This window comes from Anabas testudineus, chromosome 2, assembly GCF_900324465.2.
Source record: "Anabas testudineus chromosome 2, fAnaTes1.2, whole genome shotgun sequence".
Classification (NCBI taxonomy): domain Eukaryota; kingdom Metazoa; phylum Chordata; class Actinopteri; order Anabantiformes; family Anabantidae; genus Anabas; species Anabas testudineus.
Window position 1 is genome coordinate 20,009,895 of NC_046611.1, and position 12,188 is coordinate 20,022,082.

Here is a 12,188-nt window from a genome sequence, read left to right on the forward strand (position 1 = left end):
AGAGTAGGAGTACCACTTTTAACAAATGATTTCCTCAAGTTAAAGGCTACTAACTACATCTCCTGAAATGAACAATTAAAAAAGAAATAAAAACTTATTTATTGTACCGCACTTTATCCATGACATCACTATAGTTATTGAATATATTTGACAAAGTCATTAAGACAACACTAGGCATCTCAAATGCTTTTTCCACTAGCAGTATGAGGTTTTTATGTAAAGATGGAAGATCAGTTATTATTTTAGGCACATCATATTTGTTAATACGCTTGACAAGATCATATTTTATGATAAATTAATGCAGAAAACCATGAAATTCCCAAAGGTATTTTTTTCTCACTACTGTATATTAAAGATTAAACTGAATAAACAATCTGCAGTTAGATAACAAAACAAATTATATAAAATTCATGAAATGTACCCTCATTTATCAACAGCAGTGGTGCAGCATGTTCAGCATGTTTGTAGACTCCCTTCTGAAGATCAGCCTGCACACTGCAATAATTCAAATCAAGACAAATCTCCAAACAAAGAATATCTGATTGCAGTTGGGAAATGTTATTAGTAATATCCACTTTATTTGCCACTTTCCAAATAAATCACAAAAAATTAATTGAAATGTAAGCTTCACCTCTTTCCCTGCATTCACAAACAAATAGGCTACATTAGTGGTTATGTTTAAAATAAGTAAACATGAAGGGAACATTTAACTGATGGCACACATACAACCATCCAATCAAATACATAGATATCTATGTTTTATTCCAAGGGTATTTATACAAAAGGCAAAACATTTTTTTTAATACCCATAGCTTTCACACAAACATCTGTTTTAATATCTTGCTGAAAATATTTGGGCCATTGAGTCTATGAATCTATACATAAACAGAAAGAAAATAAAAGAGAAAAAGAATAATGATATTTACAAAAACAAGAGTTAAATTGTTAAGCCAGTGTTAGAGTAAGCAAGCACTATGGTGGTCACTTTAAGTATAACTTCTGCAATCCTCAACAATGAAGACAGCACCTAAAATCAATGCAATGGCTGTTATGCCACTGGAAGTTCATAATAGACCGTGTTTCTTAAACTGTAAGTCAGTTTCTGTGGCTGTCACTTTAACTTTCAGGGTGCTTCATTTATGGTATGGTGTACTGGAGGTTAGCCCTTAAATAAAATAAAATAAAACCAAACAATGTCCCAAAAACTCCAATGTTATAGATTACTAACGGTATTAGGTAAGAGTTAGCCTCACAACCAATCACATATCCAGTCTTGCTCTCATATTTCTAAACCCTAAAATCACTCTCCCCTGTGTGCTTTTCAGTGAAAAACAAAAACCACATATTATTTTGCACTACTGCCTTCCCCCCCCCCCAACAATTAACACACTGAAAAACAAGACAAACATAAGACAGAAATTATTTAGTGTTCAGATATTAAGTCAGAGTCAAAGAGCAAGTATTTTTCAAACATAAAATGCTTCATATTTTGAATGATGTTTTGTATTGATGTATTGTTCTCCAAGCTGTGGTCAGATCTCTAAACAGCATTCAAGCACAAGCACTTCTGCCTCACTCAGTCTTATCAGAAGTAGGTTACAAACACTTTAAGTTTTCAAATTGAGCCATTGTTTGCAACAATTTGCAATCTTTTTATTTTATTTTGCATAGTGTTGGGCACCTTATAGGTTGAGGAAATTCTATATTGTAAATGGTGAGCTGTTGCCAATACACACACATTTACTTTAATATCTTTAATCTGGATCAAAACGAAATGTGACGTCCAGATGGCTGACTTTAAAAACCATTAAGAAAAAAATAAAAAAGTTATTTAAAATAAGTTAGAGGTGTTGTGCGGAAAAAAGAATGGCTCAGTCATAAAAGGAAATTAAGAGAACAAAGGGGCAGACTTCACAGTGTGCTTTGGTCTATGCAATTAAGCTGTTCGTTACTTTCTCACGTTACTGTTTTACTCTTGCTCCTACAATTGTTCAACTATATGACCAAGTTTGAAGGAACATATCGGGTCTTTTATTAAAATGTCACTACGGCATTGTTACACTGGATAGGCGGGCTCGCACACAATGCAACAAAAGTAAACAAATTACAATATCATGCCCTCTAAACTCTGCACATCGATGGCAGCCTAAGATGCCAGGCAAACAGGATGAGTATGGAGAATTATTCACATTCACAATGGACAGAGAGGCAACAGTGATGCGTTGTAGATTAATTACTACAGCCCTCGTAACCATAGCCGTGTATCTTTTTCAAGGTCATTCAGAATGAGTTGTGTTCACTTCCTGACAAACCTTCCACCTCATCAGTTTAACAAAGACAGTTGTTACACAAACACTGCAGTGCTTATGGTTGATGCTCACTGAAGCGAGTTGTCTTTCACTTCTAATAGTAAGTGGGCACTTGTTTGTACTAGCTAGCATTTTTCTTTGGTAACTGACAGCAACTTTTTTTGGACAGGTACTGCCTTACTTCTATCAAGCCTCAACTGACTCATGACATTTTACGCTGTATTCATTATTTTGTCCCCAGTATATGTTAATATTAATAAAAGGGGGAAATTAAAAGTCTGGGCCTGGAACAGTAAAGCTGTCAAAATAAATCTTTACATGTCTGGAAGCAAGTCATTATCTCAAGATGTGTTAGACACATGTAAAGGATGTAGTGTTATGGAATCACCTTTTATCTGAGCACCAGGGATTCCGGTATCGCTAAATAAAAACAAAATGCAATGAAAGTCATTAGTCAAAGTGAGGTAAACATTTCTGAAATGTCAGAACTGAATAAAGTCCAAGTGCTGTGAAATCCCTCAACAATTCTGGGTAATGATCAATGTTGTTTGTGCATTTGAGAAGATTAAACAAAGTGACTTGAAGGGGAAACAAAAACAAAACAGTAGTGCTCCTTTAGTTGATACGATAGAAGAGAAGGAAAAAGGAAAGTACAAGTTTGACTTAACAGATAAAAGAAAGTGTTCATAACACTACCACATAGTAGAATAGGACAACTAGCAATGCCATCAAATATCGGCCCTGGCTTGGTTAATGCAATGATCCTTCAATCAAAATGCTTCATAGATTCACCAGTGCAACGCACGCTTTCTCTGTGGCACTTCATGAATTCTGGGTTGACACAACACTGCCGAGTCTGTTATCTTACATTAACTAGCCAAGACGCTGCACTAATTGTGGTAATTCGGGCTTTCCAGTACTGAGTATTTTCCTCCATTTAGACTTTCACTTGGAGACTTTCATTCTATCTTTCCTTTTGAACTTGCACTGCACAATTGTCTGAATATATTATTCACATCAAACTTTACATTGAAAGGTTCTGTAACATTTCATGGCTTAGCCTCTTGTCAAGCTTAGGCTTAAATTAAAACACCATCCATTTATTACACTCTGTAATGTGGTCAGAGTAAGAGAGAAAGAGAGAGTACATAAATTATTTGGAGTGTCAGCACATAAAAGGTTAGAGCTATAAATGGTGTATGGGGTGCCACCTTACTACTCCCTGACACATGGTCAGATATCCTGTTAGCCAGGAACAGGAAGTCATGGTCAGGTATGGGCACAAAATAAAAAGTCTGAGAAATGTATATGTACATAAGCAGCTATCCTGCTCTCTGTTACCACTATAAAATGCAGCATCTCTCTCTAATTCTCTTGGCCAGACTTTTGCTTTTCTTCTTCCCATTCTTCTCTTTGCTGTCCTCCATTTTCCTTGCCCGAATCTCTCTCATTAGGTCAAAGAAAACCTGTTCAAGATAAACAAACAAAGAAAAAAAAAAGGTCAGTTTCCACATTTTCTAATCAAAATTCATTTAGCCATCTTCAGCTGATCAGACTCACCTTGTCAACATTGGCACGGGTTTTGGCAGACGTCTCAACATAGCACACGCCCCACTGCTCGGCACGTGCCTTCGCCTCGTCTGCGCTAACCTGCCGTCGGTCGTCCAGGTCTGACTTGTTGCCGACCAGGAGGAAGGGCACGTTTTCGTCCTCCTTCACTCGCAGAATCTGCTCTCTGCAAAGGGAGGAAATGTCAATCAGCCATGAATTATGCAAATACGCAGATTGACTTACAGTGCATTTCCATCACATACTACTTTATGGAAGTCAGGTCAAAATCTCTGATGAGGTTACAAAATAAAATAAAAATATTTTAGCACAAAAAAAACAAACAAACAAAAAAAAAACTAATAGATAATTGATAGGAAAGTAGTTCATTAAGCAACGGTGCTACTGCACCTGAAGTCTACTGTTGCTGCAAACGATTCCAGTTCTGTGATAGAAAATACACAGAGGAAACCCTCGCCACTGCGGAAGTAGTTATCCCGAATGGCTGCATAGTCTTCTTGTCCAGCTGTGTCAAGGATGTCAATCTGTACCTCCTCTCCATCCAGAACCACTTTCTTCCTGTAGCTGTCTGCTTTAGTTGGCTCATAGTCTTCAACAAACTAAGATGGAAAGAAAAAGGGTTTATTATACCAATAAAAGAGCTTTTTCAACTTTAAAATGTGTGGATTCCAACTTGAGCGATGCGCTATAAGTTGCTGACCTCATCATACATGAACTGGAGGGTGAGGGCTGATTTCCCCACTCCTCCGCTGCCCACCATGATCACTTTGTGAAGGGCGAGAGAGTTCTGCCCTTTTGGTTTAGCAGCTGCCATGGCTCTGTGTACCAAAAGATGCGAGTGTGAAAAGGAAGTGGAGGGAAGGATTGTGAAATGAAGTTGTAAGAATCAGGCGGAGGATTCCAGCTGTGACAAAGCGTTGACTGATAACTCCTGTGAAGAAAGAAAAAAAAAACAGAAGAGAACAAATCCTAAGATGATTCATCATCACTTTTGGGGCTCTAGATTCAATTTGTGCAGTCAGCTTGCATAGTCATCATTGTAACTCAGAGCTATAAATCCCAGTACAACAGAAAACAATAACCAGGAGAAACTGCCATTACACTACAAATGTACTGCAGTGAATAATACAGTGGGATAATGACCACTCAGACTAGAGTAATGAATTATAATCTTTTTCATTATGACTGTAGTGTCTGTAAATAGATAACTTATCCCCCAACATAGCTACAGTGAACAGTGCTCCTTTATATTTGTATGCGTTTTTTTTTTTTTTTTTTGCAATGACAGTCTCAGAAAGAGATTTCATTATTTTAAAAGGTAACGCTCATTGCATTATAGTCATACAATACGTGGAAACTGTTCAGGTGATCACATCAAAAAGATTATCTAAAACTTTACTTAGATTATCTGCATTGCCATGACATTCGAAGGAAAAAAAAATCCATCAAAACGGAGCATTCGTGAACAGGCTTACAGATGAGCAAAATGCCAAATCAGAAACTACTTTCTGTTTGCAAATCTATTTTGCAGGCAGATTTCACAAGTCAGATGTCAGACCACCACAAAAAAAAAACAAAAAAACTGTGGGATACTACTGATCCTTTCTGAAACCCTAACATGACAGACGGATAAGCAAACATAACTACTTTACATGACAAACAGTAGGCAAATTCCACTAACTCAACAGGAACCTGCACAAGAAAATGAAATCAAACTTTACAAAAAAAAAAAAAAAAAGCTTCTGGGTAACATCTGGCAATATTTTTCCAAATGTTGACAGGAGTGGATGAAAAATCTGACACATGCCAAAGCAATTTAATCAGCAGTTTCTCTTACTGGACTTTCCAGGAAGACTATGGAAATACCCTGATGTCCAGAACTGTGCGCCAATGTCCTTCCCTATCTCAGACCCACACAGACCTCTGGGGATCAGGGATAAGCACGGGAAGGCAGCCAATAGGTCATTACACAAATTAACAAAAGGGGTCTATGCTCTGGAAGTCAATAATAAGATTTAGTAGCCTACTGAAGGCAATGCCCTTTTAGTTTAACAATCAACCTCCATCGTAAGGAGATATGTTAACCCATAAACGTCTCACAGAACAAAGCAACGTTAGATAAGTTGCATGGATGGACGTGTGTTATTAGCTCAGGACTTCTGGCTCCTTGAAGACATCGCTCATGTTGTGACTGAGAACATTTCTAAACAAAGTTGCATGAGTAAGATACCAGAGTGGTTTCCACAAAAAAGGGCAACAGAAATGTGATGAAAGTAGAAAATGTTATGGTTTCAGTGACAACCTGACAATTACAGCTGAACGTCATCGTGTAGGCTAGAGATGTCTCAGCGTGTCATCATTAGTCAACTAGCTAAATAACGACAATGACACAGGCAGGGCAGGAATACAATAAGATGGTGTACGTGCCTTTAGCTTGGCCAAGTGGCAATTATACTGAATTATTACAACGACAGACACAAAAAATAACATGCAACTATGCACAATACACTAATATTCAATCTAACTTATTAGTAAGTTAGCTGGTGACAACTGTGGGTAAACTAGCTAGCAGTGGACCACAGTGGCCAATGTGGCTAACAGGCTAATGTTAACTAACCTCCCAAGCAGTTAACCCGACCGTCACCTTATCCTTAATTGATATCTGAGGAAGTTCACCATTAAAGTTGCGGTTTAAATAATACACAGAGGACAGATTTAGGAAATCAGACACCCAGCAACAGATGTTTGATCGACGCTTTCAAACTCAGCAGCGTCCTCTTTGCTAGCCAGCTAGGGTGGGCAACACGGCTAGCAACCGATAACAAGCGGCTAATCACAGCTAAATGTTGCAGCGCTAATGGGGACGAGCAGATATCACCGCAGCGACGGCACATGTGTGTGCACGACATCACCTACCGGTAAACGGGAGAGTGTTCGCCTTGACACAACGTTTGACGAAGGCTGAATTATGGTAGCAAAACAATCAAAAGACTCCGCTAGCTACTCGTTAGCTCATGGCTAGCTCCCTTGCTAACTCCGGAGACTGCGCTGCTGGTAGCGGTTAGCAGCGGAGTGACAGCGCGTCCTGTGGGCTTGGCTCCGTCTGACAACGCCCGCCCGCCTGGGAGATCAGGACAACACTCACTTTGACTTTCTGTGTTAACGCGATTGACTCATAAGCACCCAAACTGTTGTTAATATATATATATTTTTTTTTACCGCACAATTTCTGACACATAAAATTCGTGGTTAATGCGCAGATTTCATGTAATTGACTAATTGGTTAATCCCTATTTAAATGAGGGCTCGTTTGTGAAGGAGGGGGCAGCAGCAGACAAATAAACCAGCAGGAGCCAGGTAATATTAATGTTTTACCACCCAAATGGAAAAAAAAAAAAGCAAACCACTAAACCCCAAAACGCACAAGGAACTGTTGATTTTCAGCTCCATTTGTTTGTCTGCTTGTTCATGTGATGATAGATCACCCTTTAAAATGTGGTTTATGTGTAGTTTGACTGACATTGTTCCTCCCTCAGTCATGAAGTCTATCATCTCCGACCTGCACTTGAAGTTTGCAGAGAAGACATGGAACGACACTTTTCACCTTGTCCGAAGATGCATGGTGAGACGGCCTCTTCTCCAAACATGATGTGTTTGTACTATCTCGACTGTTTGGCTTAGGGGAGGATCACCCAGGATTCCCAAAACCAATGTTAACTGGAAGTATTCCCTTTAGAAAAGCAATATTGGTGGTTGGTTGATTGATTACTGAGTGGCTTCTCTAATGTGATGGTGTGGTGAGACACTGAGAATGAGATCATGTTCTCCTGGAGCACACAAGGCTCTGAACAACAGTCTGTTCAGGCCGTCATCACAAAAACATCAGATGCAGCTCTTATCTGCCACATAGAATAGCGTGCATAGTAAGGCTTTTGAAACAAAACCAAGTTTTTCTGGTTTCCGTTAGGTCTCTTTATGCCTTTTGGCTGTATTTGGCTTTGGCAAAACGGCTATAGCTCATTTTGTTGGCTTCATTATTTGGATGTTTGCACAGATAAAACATTATAATCCATTCTTTGCAAGATGCCCAGTTTAAAATTCAACAAAAAGACTACAGAGTACTCTAAAGTGTGTCAGCTCCGTTCTGTTTGTGCCCAGGAGCTGTGACGAGAGGGTGGGTTCGTTTTCTTTAGATTGGTCGTGGGTGGAGCAGCAGGGTAGATAATACTTTTAGATAAATACAGAGTGAAGCTTGGCAGTGGTCAGTCTCTGCTCTGGAGTCTAGTCAAGAAACTTGGTCTTAGCTCATGTGTGGTCCAAAGGGATAAGGCAGATGGGGTTAGTCATACAGTTTCCTGAAAGCACTGATACCAAACAAGTACTCTTGTGGAACCAAACTTCTCACAACCTCACTGGTCTTTTCCCAAACCATCCACACTTCCCTTTGCCATAGAGTGATGCAGTTTGTGTTCGTGCGGTGCATATAGCAGGATGGGCTGGGAGGACCAAAGGCTGTTTACACAAGGATGACACTGCCAAACAACTGGTCCATTGTTGGTTTTTCTTTTTTTCCCCTTTCGCCTTTGTCCCCAAACAGGAGAAACCCAGAGATGAATCCAAACCCTGTGAGGCACTGGTTAGATCCCTGGAAAGGCTCCAGGAAGTGTTCAGTGGTAAACAAACAACTTTTTTGATGCATGTCTTTGATGGATTTTACTTGACTTTAAAGTAAGTCTGCCCCTGTATCTTTCAGTGTCCTCTATAAAGACGATGAAGTCTCGCCTGGAAATGATAGCCAAGCAACAAGGGTAGAGAACTGACTTATCATTGGAGCTTTTCTTTCTGCCATTTGCAATGTTAAAATAGTGCTGTGATATTGATGTCATGCTTCTACCAGATTTTTTCCAATTTCAATTTGTCTTAGAATTATTTTCATTGTGTGATTTTCTTCCATGTTCACATTTTCTCCCAAGGATGGGCTTTCACGTCACTGACGCCACATGCTACCTGACAGCAGACTTGTTCTACCTGGAGGTGGTGTTACTGCCAGGCGGTGGGGTGGAGGAGGTAAAGGTGGCTCCACATGGAGGATCTCCTGTTGTAAGTGCTATTGCCAACATTACATTCACCCCCCTTTAGTCTGCGCTTTAACAAAATGAAATTATCTTGCAGCCCAGTGAGGGCCTTCTGCAGCTGCTGAGGTAAAGATAGTACATGGTATGGCTTTTTAAATCAATTCCTAAAAATAATAAATTTTACATCAACATGCTGACTCTACTGCATTTTGGCCATTTACACAGGTTAAAGCATTTTGCTGACTTCTCCGCGAAATTGGCAGGCCTCTTCAGCCAGTACAACATCCCAGGAGACAAGTACCCACTCCTGAAACATTTTAATTTCCTATCATTTGAGGCCTCTTGTAGTCATTTATCTTTTTTTTTCTCCCCCTAGTGAAGTCAAATTAAAATTGTTTACATCTCTACAATGCCCTCGGGAAAGACTTGCAGCAAATATTACTTTTGCCAAGGTGAGCAATGTGAAACAGAAATGCTTAAACATATTGTATAAGAGGATGGAGGACTGGTCAGTTCATTGATCTTTTTTGATAGTAAACTGTCATTTTACAAGCAAAATGCCAAATATTTGCTTCTCTCTTTAAGGTCTGTCTGATACCTAGTAGTAATGATATAGTAAAAATAAATTGGAATCGGCAAAATATTTCTGCTTTCAGGCTCCCAAACGACTGTGATGCCCAAATGGATGTTATTAACTATGGCAGGATTGGGTGTGTTATAGCTGGAAAAGAAGGTACAACTGCAAAAATATCAGTTATACATAAAGGTTTCTTTAATCATAATTAGCATGTTAAACTTAAAAATGAAATAATATTAATACTTTTTCTTTCTTTAGATTGTCCTTTGACTATCCAGTTCTATACCTCCCCAAGTGATGTGAGGAAAACTCCTGATTCACGTAAGATGCTAAATAAACGCAGCACGGTTATTAAAAGAGTGTAGGAAGTATGTTTTCCTGAAAATCTGTTGCATTCAAAGAAATTGTAGAAGTGGACGCAGTTGTCCAGACAGCCCAGGTAACCGTGGGCGTCAGCAACACGACGCACAGGCTTCAGATGGCTCCTCTTATCCCACAGCCTCCGCAGGTGGATCCCCAGGGGTAACATGTTTATTGTTTAATCTCACTCATGGGCTTACGATTCATTTTTACATCCCACATCGAATGTGGCTGTCCGTGTGAGTGGTCTTAATACAGTGTAATTGTGTGCTGTGGCAGCTGTCCTGTGTTCCTGCCGTTGAATGAGGTGCCAAATGAGACGCTGCCGGCCTGTTTCCTGCTCCTACTGCAGCCAGCAATACCGGTGACGGTGCCTCGCGTAAACAGGCTCAGCCAAATTACAGGTGTGGTTCACAGCAATACAGTTGATGAATCATACTTTTTTTTATTTTTTATTTTTTTTCGCACTCGCCATAAAGATTTCACTCTTTAAAAAAACTTTGGTTGACCCACACAGAACACTACTGAAATCCTTCTCGGCTGATGTGTAATCTCTGAATATTCCCCATATGGGATGTTTGCTTATAGTCTATATGTCCATAGGTATAGTTCCTATGGAAGGAAAATGGACTGTAAAAATGTAAAGGGGGGCGAAAAATACCTGCTTTACTCATCAATAACATATTCTCTGTTTTCTAGAGCTGGTCATACCAGATGTTGACCTGCAGTGGGCGCCTTTACCCAAACTTCTGATGAGAGGTTCACTGGGTGCAAACAGCAGTGGGGAGACACTGGATGAGCAGGATACTATTTTTACAGTGGTATGCATGTGTTGCTTTAAACTAACTTGTATTCAGGTCACTTATAGTCAGTTCAAGCTAAATCGTTTGACAAACTATAGATATAACACAACAACATAAAAGAAGTCAGTGCCATTTCTGTCCAGTCTCGTCCTGGTGTAACGCACAGTTATATACTCCCCGGAGATGCATGGGAGGCACCTGACCAGATAGGGGCAGTGATGGACCGAATTCCCTTCACCCACCCCGCCCAAGTACCTGAGATACTGAAGCTGCTACGCCGACAGTGTGCCACTAACACCCTGCTGAGCAGCTGTATCACTTCGCAGCACGTCAGTTCAGGTAGGAGGGATTTTACTCTACAACAGAGAAGATCATCTCTGCCAAGTCGTGGTATTGTTGTGTAATATGTTGTTGTGTGTGTTATCAGGTTCAGTGGGTGACCTGCACTTTGAAATCCTCCCACAGACGGAAACCAGCTTCTCTGTGACCTTCCAGCAGCCCAACACCGACGCACTTGCTGTTTGTGAGCATGTGTCTTACATGAATTTATTACAGTGAACAGGATGTCTTTGGTTTTTAGACTAGTGGTTTAATGGAACTGACTATTTCAACAAATCACAATGGGAAGTGAGAAATTATTTGTTTCTGACATCATCATCATCAAAATAATCATCAGATTGACCAATAACAAAAATAACTCTCAGTATCAACTTTTCACATTCAGTGGCTTCAGTTGTGAATTGTGTTTTAAGATGTGGTGTCTAATTTAGTGTCGGGCAATGTTGTAAAAATGTCTAAATCTGGCTTGTATGATTTTTATTGGTGCATTTGCATTCACAGTGCTGGTGACCATATGTGACTCTCTTCAGATTAAATGCAGTTTGTTTGGAGCAGGGCAAAACGATCGCTCTGTTGATGAATACATCTCCACTGTGATGAAGAGGTGTGGTTTAAATGATATATAAACGACCTTCCTTTCCTTTATAGGTTTAATATAGTGCACGCATCTAATACGGTCTCTGCTTTTCATTCAGGAGCATGTCCATTCCTGTGACCCTGATGACATTATACACCAAACTCGCAGAGATCACCTCTGCCCCACTTCCTTCCGACCATCTTGCCGCCACAGAGACCGAGACCGACCTCTCAGCTCCTCCGAGCGCTGCTGTGACAGACGCTAACGGCGCCTTGACCACATTGTCCCCGAGAGCAGCTGTGCCAGAGGACAATTTTGCAGTCTCTGCTTCATCTTGTATCGTGCCTGTAGCCAAATCTGAGATTCTCTCTGAAATAAATACAAGTCCTGCTGTCAACCCGTACCCATTCCCTGGTGTTGGTGTGCTTCCACACTGGATGAACAGTAATGGCCATATATCTGAAATGATTTGAAGCCATGTGTATTACAAGCGATGTCTTAAAGCCTTTTATAATGTGTTGATTTTTAACGTGGAATAAAAGTTTGGGTAAAAGAGTGGTTTTGCAACACGTCTGTAAA

The 12,188-nt window shown here is 40.0% G+C and overlaps 2 protein-coding genes across 3 annotated transcripts; one reads left to right on the forward strand and one right to left on the reverse strand.

Moving 5' to 3' along the window:
• Positions 1 to 556: 556 nt before the first annotated feature.
• Positions 557 to 6,966, reverse strand: ralaa (v-ral simian leukemia viral oncogene homolog Aa (ras related)). Of its 2 annotated transcripts, none has more exons than XM_026362844.1 (5): positions 6,795 to 6,966; positions 4,579 to 4,696; positions 4,269 to 4,477; positions 3,870 to 4,044; positions 557 to 3,775 (listed from the first exon to the last, which is right to left on the reverse strand). In XM_026362844.1, exons 2-5 carry the CDS (start codon positions 4,690 to 4,692, stop codon positions 3,653 to 3,655), a joined length of 621 nt encoding a protein of 206 aa, XP_026218629.1. In that variant the 5' UTR covers positions 4,693 to 4,696; positions 6,795 to 6,966; the 3' UTR covers positions 557 to 3,652. The 2 variants fall into 2 exon arrangements, with proteins under 2 accessions (XP_026218629.1, XP_026218628.1); XM_026362843.1 differs by having other exon boundaries at positions 4,579 to 4,809.
• Positions 6,967 to 7,189: 223 nt separating this feature from the next.
• On the forward strand, positions 7,190 to 12,149 carry zgc:111976 (Med1 domain-containing protein). The gene is given in 18 exon segments (XM_033326443.1): positions 7,190 to 7,235; positions 7,415 to 7,500; positions 8,476 to 8,551; positions 8,632 to 8,686; positions 8,852 to 8,978; positions 9,051 to 9,079; positions 9,179 to 9,250; positions 9,330 to 9,366; positions 9,368 to 9,405; positions 9,610 to 9,686; positions 9,789 to 9,851; positions 9,932 to 10,052; positions 10,170 to 10,294; positions 10,590 to 10,711; positions 10,837 to 11,032; positions 11,121 to 11,216; positions 11,534 to 11,636; positions 11,728 to 12,149. Coding segments are annotated over 17 exon segments (1,776 nt in total). The 5' UTR covers positions 7,190 to 7,235; positions 7,415 to 7,416; the 3' UTR covers positions 12,083 to 12,149.
• The last annotated feature ends 39 nt before the right edge of the window (positions 12,150 to 12,188 follow it).

What these genes read in the sequence shown, in the direction of transcription:
- ralaa (XM_026362844.1), bottom strand. Translation starts at nt 4,692, where the DNA reads ATGGCAGCTGCTAAACCAAAAGGGCAGAACTCTCTCGCCCTTCACAAA. An exon ending in GCAGCAACAGTAGACTTCAG is followed by an intron (nt 4,045 to 4,268) that starts GTGCAGTAGCAC and finishes CTCCCTTTGCAG; the next exon opens with AGAGCAGATTCTGCGAGTGA. An exon ending in CCCGTGCCAATGTTGACAAG is followed by an intron (nt 3,776 to 3,869) that starts GTGAGTCTGATC and finishes TATCTTGAACAG; the next exon opens with GTTTTCTTTGACCTAATGAG.